The sequence below is a fragment of the Drosophila ananassae genome, chromosome 3R (genome assembly GCF_017639315.1).
Source record: "Drosophila ananassae strain 14024-0371.13 chromosome 3R, ASM1763931v2, whole genome shotgun sequence".
NCBI lineage: Eukaryota > Metazoa > Arthropoda > Insecta > Diptera > Drosophilidae > Drosophila > Drosophila ananassae.
In genome coordinates this window covers 21,089,332-21,099,928 of record NC_057930.1, presented here as the reverse complement: position 1 = coordinate 21,099,928, position 10,597 = coordinate 21,089,332, and the positions used below count along the sequence as shown (strand labels likewise).

The following is a 10,597-nucleotide window of genomic DNA, read 5'->3' as shown; positions in this document are numbered from 1 at the left end:
TGGTCTACGCATGTTGAATTCCCAATTCACGCAGCCAGTTGGTGGCTATTTAGTTTGCCGGATTTGTCCGCAAAATCGAACTCGAAAATCGACAACAAGCATTTTGTCTAGCCTGCCATGTTCGATTTGGCCTCTGGTTTATTTTTTTGGGGCAAGTTATTTATGGAGAGTGGGAGTTACGGGGGTTTCGGTCAATGGCAATCGAAAAAGGGGGTTATGCCATATTACTCTAATTGTAACTCTATATATCTTTAAGCTCGGACAGTTCTTGATCTATATAGCCACGATTTCGGCAATCTCTCCATTAACTAGTCACTATCAAGAGTTAAAGTCATGACTGGTTGAGTCCATTAGCAGCCACTTCTGGGGGCAACCCTGACATCTGCCAAGCCCCCGAGCCAAGTCAGTCTAGTTTAGCATTTGATTCATGGGGGTCCGCCACCCGCGCCAACACTCCAATCAGCAAATCATTAACAACTAATTAAATTATATAAAAGAGCCATTAATTAAGCCTTAAAACTCAAGGCGGCCGAGAATAGATTTCCTTTCACTTTACAAGGAAACAGAATCCGATCAGCAACAAGCGGCGAACAAATAATGACAAGAACTTTGCGCTAAACTTTTGCACTTTGACACCCAACTGTGAACCCCAGAACCTCCCGGACCCACGCCTTAAAATGCGATTTTGGCACAAAAGCACGCTTTATGCAGCAGCAGTTGTAAATATTTAATAACTACATTAATAACAGCAATGACAACGGCAGCAAAACAGCACTAACAACAATAATAATCATAACACGCGCTGCAATTTGCCAGAGTTGCAATAAAAAAACTACCGTTTTTGGCCACGTTTACACAGCTTTGAGCCGGGTTAAGACTCAGACTCAGACTCAAACTCTGACTCTGACTCCGACTCGACCACATGGAATGAATGAATGTCATTAATTTGACAACAGAAACCGTTAAATCAGCAATTCAATCACCCGGTCAAAAGCGGATTTCTACACCTTAAAAATCTTTAAAAATTCTAGGATATATTAATAAGAGTTTTTCAATAATTTTAAATAATTCTGAAGCTTAAAAGAAAGCAGTTATTTAGGCTTAAATGAGAAATGAATGAGGATGAGAATTTTTAAAAATTTTCTAAAATAAAACTTGACGTTCCAAGTGCACTACCAAGTGTTGTGACAGAGAAATAGTTCTCGCTTTGGTGTTTCTCGCGGGAATCCCTCTCTTTCTGTTTCTCTATCTCGACTATTTTTTTGTTGCTGTTATTTTGTCAGACGGCGTGAGTCTTAAATTACCAACCTTGCCACAATTTCAATGCGCATTCGCATTCGAATTTGTTTGCGGTAATTGGCCTCTGAGTTCGCCATTTCCAGTGGCTCACAAGAGGGGTTATGGGTGGTTGGGCGGGTTGATAGATCGGGAGTCCAGCTGTTGGTGGTGGCTACTGAAAGCGGCGGCGCACCCACTAAAGCAGACCCACTGGTAATCGAACCTATAGGACAGTGTCAGTGGGGGTGGCGGTAAATGGTTTGGTGATTACTATTTCCATTTTTGAAGTTGGATTTCTTTCAATTTATAGATTGAAGTTTTAGGAAATACTAATTAATTTTAATCTTACTTATCCTATAGACCCATATTATTTCCAATATAGTTGCTGTTATAGAAAACTCTCCAACCCACTGTGCCTGGGAGTTCGCCTTTTGCCTTTCAACTTTTGTGGACTGTTGCTACAGGTGTCTCTAGCTCCAGCTCCAGTCTTCAGTCTCCGATCTCCGGTCTACAACTGGGGGACTCTCGCTTTGGCATTCTCCTCGATTCTCCCCCGTGTCAATGACAGTTCAATGTGCCTCGTTGTTGACGATTGTTGCTGCTGTACTGGCAACAGTTGTCGCACATGCAAATCGTGACTGTTGTCCATCACAGTTCTCCGGGGTTTCAGTATCTTTTTACCAGTTTCATTTTTTTTGTTTGGAGTTACCAAACTTGCCAGTCAGTCAGTTTGTCAGTCAGTCAGTCGTCGGCTCTGTAATTTTTTGTCTTTGCTCTGTTGATTTTGATTTTTTTTGGTAGTTGCACATGCGGCTGGAGTGATTTGTTTAAGACGTTTTGATTGATTATTGGTGCGCATGCGCCAAAGTGACAACAAAACTGCGACACAACCCGCCAAATCTACACAAGGAAATACTTTAAATATTTTTAAAAAATTTTAAAAAGGAAGCAAGTTCAAATGGATCTGTAAGCTCAAAATTAATTTGTGTAATACCCTGTTTTTGGCCAAGTCATTTGGCAAAAAAAATGTGAGCCGCTTTTATTAATTATTCTGACCCAGAAATTTGAGAACAGAAACTGAAACCAGAAACAAAAGCAAGGTAGTGCTTTTTTGTGCTCGGCTCGCGTTTGTTGTCAGGTTCGGTTTGAAATATTTACCACCTGTGATGAATAACGTTACATTTGCGGTGATTGTTTTTTATCGGTGATTTATCGAGAAGTGCGAGGTACCAGCAGATCACATCCATCGATGGCCATGCCCACATAATGCTGATTACTCAGGTGTCTGAGGTGCGTGCTCCGACACCGCTCCGCCTTCTTCTTCTCTTCTGAAGACCCTTGTACCGTTAATTAATTTGCAAGTCGTCATTGTTGTTGTTGATATTTCTTTTATTTTTGTAATTTACCTGGAATTTGTAGCGCAAAGTGCACACCGGGTGGCATTCGTCACGCAATCTCTGTGTTTCACAGATTTTTTTTCCCAAAACTTATACGTTTTTTTTAGAGATTTTATTCATTTCTTTAATTTTATTTAAATGATTTTAAAACACCTTAATTCGTTTGGACATTTGTTACTTTCACGTCAACCTTTAAAAGAAAAAATTAAAATTATTCCGAATCCATTAGAGTATATTAATTTTGTAGAGCTATGAGCTTTAATTGTTACTTCTTGGGCTTGTTAGCTAACCGGATCTTGGATATATCTGGACTGGTACGGTTCGAAATATTGGGCGAGACCATTGTGGCTCTGGAGGTGGGCGGGGCCCTTGGAATATTCGAGGATGCCGGGGAGATCCTCGAAGCCTCACTCTCTGTTTTGGGTTTCGGCTTTGATTTGGAGGTCTTTGACGCTTGGCTTGACTTGGGCTGGCTGCGACGCTTGACCGAAGGACTCATCTGTTGCGACACATTTCTGACCGCCTGGACCAGAGAGTTCGTGACAATGCTCGTGGCCTGTGGCTCTGATGTGACATTGGCCGACGGTAGCATAGTGGATTCCATGGTCATGCCCTGGGTACTAATCGACCGACTCAAGGCCTCGGCCTCCTGGTTCGCCGCCTCCTCTCCATCCCGCATCATTGTGTTAATCCTTTCGCGCTGCAAGCGCTCCTGTGCCATTCGCCTTTGCTGCGTGGAGCGGATGTGCTCGAACTCCTGCCAAAAGTTGAAGCTAATCTCCTGCGAATGACGGTGAATCTCCTGACGTAGCTCCTGAGCAAGATTCCGGTCTCGGGGAACCTCATCCCTGGACGTCAATCGCGACATGACTTGGTGAGGGGGAGAGAAGGGTTGGTATATATTTAAACAAATTTTGGAATGGTGTTTGGATGACACTATTTGAATGAAATCTCTCAGTTGTGCAGTATTTTAAAATTGTTAAATTTTTAATATGATTATAGTCCCTCTAACGCATTTTCAGGATTTCCAAGGGGTCCCATCAGGATTTTTGACAAAAAATCTAAAAAATATTTTGTTTTCAGGTTTTGATGCAGAATGGTGGAGAATTTATCTATCGATTAAGGTATTCCGCTCAAGAATCGGATGAGTATTGGCAAAGATATGGCTTTCGCTGGGGGCCACATAGTGCCTCCCATGCACTTTCAGGATTTCCAAAGGGTCCCATCAGGATTTTTGACAAAAAATCTAAAAAATATTTTGTTTTCAGGTTTTGATGCAGAATGGTGGAGAATTTATCTACAAATCGATTAAGGTATTCCGCTCAAGAATCGGACGAGTATTGGCAAAGATATGGCTTTCGCTGGGGGCCACATAGTGCCTCCTGTGCATTTTCAGGATTTCCAAGGGGTCCCATCAGGATTTTTGACAAAAAATCTAAAAAATATTTTGTTTCCAGGTTTTGATGCAGAATGGTGGAGAATTTATCTACAAATCGATTAAGGTATTCCGCTCAAGAATCGGATGAGTATTGGCAAAGATATGGCTTTCGCTGGGGGCCACATAGTGCCTCCCATGCACTTTCAGGATTTCCAAGGGGTCCCATCAGGATTTTTGACAAAAAATCTAAAAAATATTTTGTTTCCAGGTTTTGAAGCAGAATGATGAAGAATCGATCTACGAATCGATTAAGGTATTCCGCTCAAGAATCGGATGAGTATTGGCAAAGATATGGCTTTCGCTGGGGGCCACATAGTGCCTTCCATGCACTTTCAGGATTTCCAATGTCCCATCAGGATTTTTGACAAAAAATCTAAAAAATATTTTGTTTCCAGGTTTTGATGCAGAATAATGTAGAATCGATCTACGAATCGATTAAGGTATTCCGCTCAAGAATCGGACGAGTATTGGCAAAGATATGGCTTTCGCTGGGGGCCACATAGTGCCTCCCATGCACTTTCAGGATTTCCAAGGGGTCCCATCAGGATTTTCGACAAAAAATCTAAAAAATATTTTGTTTCCAGGTTTTGATGCAGAATGATGAAGAATTGATCTACGAATCGATTAAGGTATTCCGCTCAAGAATCGGACGAGTATTGGCAAAGATATGGCTTTCGCTGGGGGCCACATAGTGCCTTCCATGCACTTTCAGGATTTCCAATGTCCCATCAGGATTTTTGACAAAAAATCTAAAAAATATTTTGTTTCCAGGTTTTGATGCAGAATAATGTAGAATCGATCTACGAATCGATTAAGGTATTCCGCTCAAGAATCGGACGAGTATTGGCAAAGATATGGCTTTCGCTGGGGGCCACATAGTGCCTCCCATGCACTTTCAGGATTTCCAAGGGGTCCCATCAGGATTTTCGACAAAAAATCTAAAAAATATTTTGTTTCCAGGTTTTGATGCAGAATGATGGAGAATTTATCTACAAATCGATTAAGGTATTCGGCTCAAGAATCGGATGAGTATTGGCAAAGATATGGCTTTTGCTGGGGCCCACATAGTGCCTCCTATGCTTTTTCAGGATTTCAAAAGGGTCCCATCAGGATTTTTGACAAAAAATCTAAAAAATATTTTGTTTCCAGGTTTTGATGCAGAATGGTGGAGAATTTATCTACGAATCGATTAAGGTATTCCGCACAAGAATCGGATGAGTATTAGCAAAGATATGGCTTTTGCTGGGGGCCACATAGTGCCTCCTGTGCATTTTCAGGATTTTCAAGGGGTCCCATTAGGATTTTTGACAAAAAATCTAAAAAATATTTCGCTTCCAGGTTTTGATACAGAATGATGGAGAATTTATCTACAAATCGATTAAGGTATTCCGCTCAAGAATCGGATGAGTATTGGCAAAGATATGGCTTTCGCTGAGGGCCACATAAAACATTTTACAATACATCTAAATCTGGATTTTGATGCAGATTGATAGGAGATCGATGTACAAATCGATTAAGGTATTCCGCTCAAGAATCGGATGAGTATTAGCAAAGATATGGCCTTTACTCGGGGTCATATTGTTTCTGACCATGCTTTCTTTTAAATGTTAAATAATTAAATATTTGCCAGTTAAAAGTAATGATGAAAAAAGTACACATTAAGTTGGCCTAAAGTCAATGTTATCCGGCTGGCTACAGGTTGAAAACGTTGTCTCAAGCCAAACAAACAAAACACGGCACTCAAACATGACGTTCGTTGTCTGGAAGGCGATTTTGATCGATGTGCGTTTTCTAATTGCTGCCAACTTTCTTCTTAATTGTGGCAAGAAAAATGAGGCCCGTATCGAAATGGCATGAAAAGCACTATGAAAACAGCACGAAGTGGGGGAGAAATTGTTTTCATGTAAAGAATATTTGTGGCTTTCGAGGTACGTTCTCCCGCAGGTTCCCCTCTTGGCGCTCTCCCCCCTTGCTGGAACCCTCAATCAATCATGTGTACGATAGAAGCTTGAAAAACTTGGCCCAATTGTAAAGGCAAACAATAAAGTCGATACGATCGCCTTGGTCGAATCCATTTTGTTCACAATGAAAACAAAATTGCAGCCACTTGGTTGGGGGATCGTATTTTTTTGTGGATTTTTTTTTTCTTTTTTGTTGGTTTCTTTGTGAATTTTATTTCCTTGGGCGTAGGATATCAAGGAGATCTTATTTTGGAACCCTGCTGTGCACTTGTCGAAGCCAAGAGTTCAATGCGCGGCTACCAGCTCACAATTTATCCTTTATGGCTTTTGTTTCTGAAGAAGTGAAAACAAAAGATTGTCATCGGCGGGAAAGGGACGCGAAAAATGTTGGTACACTTTGCATATTTCCAGGCTATTCGGTCATATCTTGGACTCTAATTGGGTGAAAGTGCTCTGACTTGGCTTAGAAAGTGTGACAGTCGCAGCTCTCCCATCATCATCATCATTGATATCGTCATAATCGTCATTATGGCAAAGAAGTCAAAAACAAAAGTCGTCGCTCAGAGCCTGTCAAATCAATATCTACGGCTATAGCTTATACCTGTGGCTATGCGGCTATATAACATACATCACCCGCATATATAGGCATCGCCAGCAATCAGGCGAACAACAAAAGCCCGGGCCGGCCACAGAAATATTCCCAGGCCAGGAAAACTAGAACTCAAAATCATACATCACAAGCAATTACCGGCTAAAATGCGCCAGTGTAAGCCCCCTACGACCGATAGCTTTAGCTTTAACTTTAGCTTTAGTTGCACCAGCCAGTCGGCCAGCTAGCCTGCGACTAACCTTGGTCGCTAGTTAAAGCCTGAACATAAGAAAAAAAATCGAATAGTGGGCAGCTATTATTACTGTTGTGAATACTCTGCAGGTGGGAGGGTATTTTGGCTAGAAAGCAAGGTCACACAGCAATATGTTTTATATTCTTATTGTGAAAGGGGGGATTTTTTATTCGCCCGTCCTTAATATGTATTGATAAACAAAGGCAAACTAATAAATATAGGTTTTTAGAGTGTTAACCACTCTTAGCTTAAAGAAAATTTAATTTTTAATCCTGATCAATAAAGAGTATACTTTACTCGCTTTTCAATACAATATCAAGGCCTATTCCCCCCCAGAAACTCCTTTAATCGTGCAACTTGCTGTTGTTGTGTATGCTGGGCATGCATCATCATACCATCATCCCATTATCACATACCACAACCCCAGCCAAGGTGAGTCCAGATCGGGAGGCACCAGGCGGAGGCACTCGGATTGGATTGGTCTCCTATATGTATAGTATGGTTTACTCCTGCTCCTGCTCCTGCTAAAACTCCAGCATCAGGTCCAACTCTGACTCCGATTGCGGCTCCTCCTTGGCTTTTTGACCGACTGAGGCCGAGGCGGCACTTGAATGCCTGGCATGAAATAAATCGCGTGTTTATTGTGCCAGCGGCGATGGCAGCGTTCGACGATCGCTTCAATGTTGCACATGGAAAATTGAACGCAATAGAATGCCACTAATCGATCGGTCCCGAAGAACTGGATGTTGGATGTTGGCTGTTGGATACACCACCGACTGGATGCCCCCGGAGCTACCAAGCAAAAAAAAAGTTAAAAGAGGAAAAACAAAAACAACGGAAAAAATGAAATGTTTCAAGTTCAAATGCAAGGTGCGGACTAAACGAAGTGAGCTAAAGTAAAGTGAACTGAAGTGAAGTGAAGTAAAGTGAAGGAGTGCCGCAGCGACTGGCGCAAGCAATCTCGAAATAATCTAAACGATTTGGCGAAAATCACGTCGAGCATCGTCGGCATCGGCATCCACCTGTTACGTCGAGCTCATTTTTAATGCTCCCAAAACGATGGAGCCGGCAGGATTGGGTCTGAGATGGAGCTGGAAAGCTGGCAAGGAGGCGATCGAGTGGCCTGACGACCGACCGACCGACCGGCCGGCCGGCCGGCATCGAGAGCAAATTGCAAAAGCCGAATTCAACGAATGCCGGCGCACAGTTTGGCATAATAATGAAGGCGCAATCAACTGAACGGCTGGCCAGGGGCTGCTGTTGCTAGTGTGGCTGATGATCCTCCGAAATAAGCTAAAAAAGACCTCCTACACAAGGCGAAAAATTGAAGGAAATACGCTAGTTATTTGTAAAATGTAAAGTTACTGGGAAAATATTTTCCGAAATGATGATGTATTTTCTTATTTTTTTCTACAGGGAAATTCATTGACATAGGCGACAAAGTTGGTCTCAAAAGACAGACGACAAGATTGGAATTATACAGATTACTAAATAATACTGAAGTGATATCTGTTTTTGCAATTATTAACATACGAAATTTTTCTAAAATATTTTCCCATACTCTTCTTACCGTGTAGATGAGAATGTTTAACCAGCGTCCAGGTGAGGGTGCATTGCAGAGATTAAACATTATTTCTGTTTTCTTCGTTTTTGGACTTATCTAGCCATACAATGCATAATTTCTCGCTGCTGGCCTATGGACTGGAGTTCCCAACTCTTTCACCAACTGTGGCTATGGCTGTGGGTCCCGGCTCGTTTTGGTGTTATTCTAAACGGCTTTTAGACAAAAGCATCAGCCAGCCGGGTTGCCCAAGTTCACCTCACGCTGCCAATCAATCAATCACGGCCAAGAAGCCTAGTCATCTGAGCATCTGCCGACTCGCCATCTACAGCGTCTACAGGCATTTGAGTTTGAGCCTGGTCAAGTGTAATGGTTTTGTCATGATGCAGCATTTAAGCTGCCGCCGTTGATTGATGCGGCAAGAAGTGGCCACAAGAGTGGCGAGTTAGGAATTTCACACCATCAGATCACCTCGAATGCGAGAAGATCTATGGAAATTTTCTGCCGTACACTTGTCAATCATTTCTCTCCGTTAGTTGCTGAGACGAATTGGTTTTTCGAAATGGGAAATCAAAAAAGAATTCTTGGCTGAAAGCACTTGATCCCACCATTAAGAAAATCACATGAAGCAAGAGTTCTGCGGTGTAAATTAATGTTTATTTAAATAGATTGTTATATTCCTCAATTAAAACCATCTTTAAATAACCACTTTCAATAAAATAACCAAAAAAACTCTATAAATTAAAATTCGTTCAACTTTTTCTTTCTGGTCGTATCAGAGTTCCGTTAACCGTAGCTCTAAAACGATTTATGTTCGTAATTAATGATTGATTCGCTTTTGATTTGCAAGCAATTTTCGAATAAGAAGAAAAACCATAAAAATACATGGACTGTTAAATCCCAATGCCACCTGCAAGGCGGCGTCGGCATATCAAATCAGCAAAATCAAAACAAAATTAATTGACGACAATTGTGGCGAGCGATCGAAATGTGTGGCAACCACTAAAAGCAGAAACAACGTCAGTGGCAGTCAAAACAGTAATTATAGCAACAACTAGTGCAACGGGCAATAGGCAAAACATCGAAAGACGTCAATTGTCTAATCAACAAATTTAGTCAATAAATCGTAATTAATTAACGTTCGATTGGCAGGCTAAAAGAGTTTTCAATTTTAGCATTCGAAACGACAGACTCCGATGAAAAAATCCAAATTCAAATTTGAAAAGGAACCACCGACCGACCACACAAAAAACAAAAAACATAAGCAGAAAAACAGAAAAGTGAAAAAAAAAATCAAGCACAAAGGCAAATTCATATTCGTGCACTGCGACTAATTTTTATTGCCGGTAAAAATTGGCAACAGCTAATCAGTGAGGCATACGCCCCATGGATCCAAAAGCAACAACAGTTTCGCCTTTGGAGGGGGCCCAGAGAAACGGCCAGAAAAAAGGGGTGTGGCTGGCAGGTGGCCATGTTGTTGGCTATTTGATAACATCGTTGCAATGTGTTTATTGCCCAAAAAATGACTACACAATCCGCTAAAAATCGAGCACTGAAATCGGGGCAACCTTTTTTTGCTGCTGCTGCCTCTCACAGTTGCAATCAAAAGACTTAGACAACGAACTTGGCTTGGATTAGTTGCCTTAGTTATGTTGGTTGGAATGGAGTTTTATGTTCATTTGCCATTTGATTGGCCTTGATTATGCCAGATATGCTACATATTTATTTAAATATGTATAATTATAATAAAATTACAAGTAAATATAGCTTTTTTCAATTCCCAAAAAGGAATTTCCGTTTCTATGCAAAAGATTCGAAACATAATCATCGCCATTTAATGGTTGCCTTGATTCGGTTATATCATAGGTACAATTATATGGTAAGAACTTTTAATTAATAATACTTAATGCCCATGATAGATGCCCGACAGATTTATAACTCATTCGCCCCGCATTCGGGCTGATCAGCTAGATCAAAAGAGCCTCCATGCACGTTAACCGCAGCCCGCAACAATTTTGGCAGTTAATCAAATTAATTGCTTAGAAAATCAACATGTTGGTTTCGGCCGAATCAACAGATTCGGTAACAATGACAAATAACGAATTATGAATAGATATGAG

At 41.2% G+C, this 10,597-nt stretch overlaps 1 protein-coding gene across 1 annotated transcript; it reads right to left on the bottom strand.

Annotated features, from left to right (window-relative positions):
• Nucleotides 1-2,785: 2,785 nt before the first annotated feature.
• Nucleotides 2,786-3,635, bottom strand: LOC6497350. Its single transcript, XM_001962231.4, has one exon. The coding sequence runs from the start codon at nucleotides 3,541-3,543 to the stop codon at nucleotides 2,941-2,943; it is 603 nt and encodes a 200-aa protein (XP_001962267.1). The 5' UTR covers nucleotides 3,544-3,635; the 3' UTR covers nucleotides 2,786-2,940.
• Between the last annotated feature and the right edge of the window lie 6,962 nt (nucleotides 3,636-10,597).

Bases quoted from the DNA above. Each gene is read 5' to 3' on its own strand.
- LOC6497350 (XM_001962231.4), bottom strand. From the start codon at position 3,543: ATGTCGCGATTGACGTCCAGGGATGAGGTTCCCCGAGACCGGAATCTT.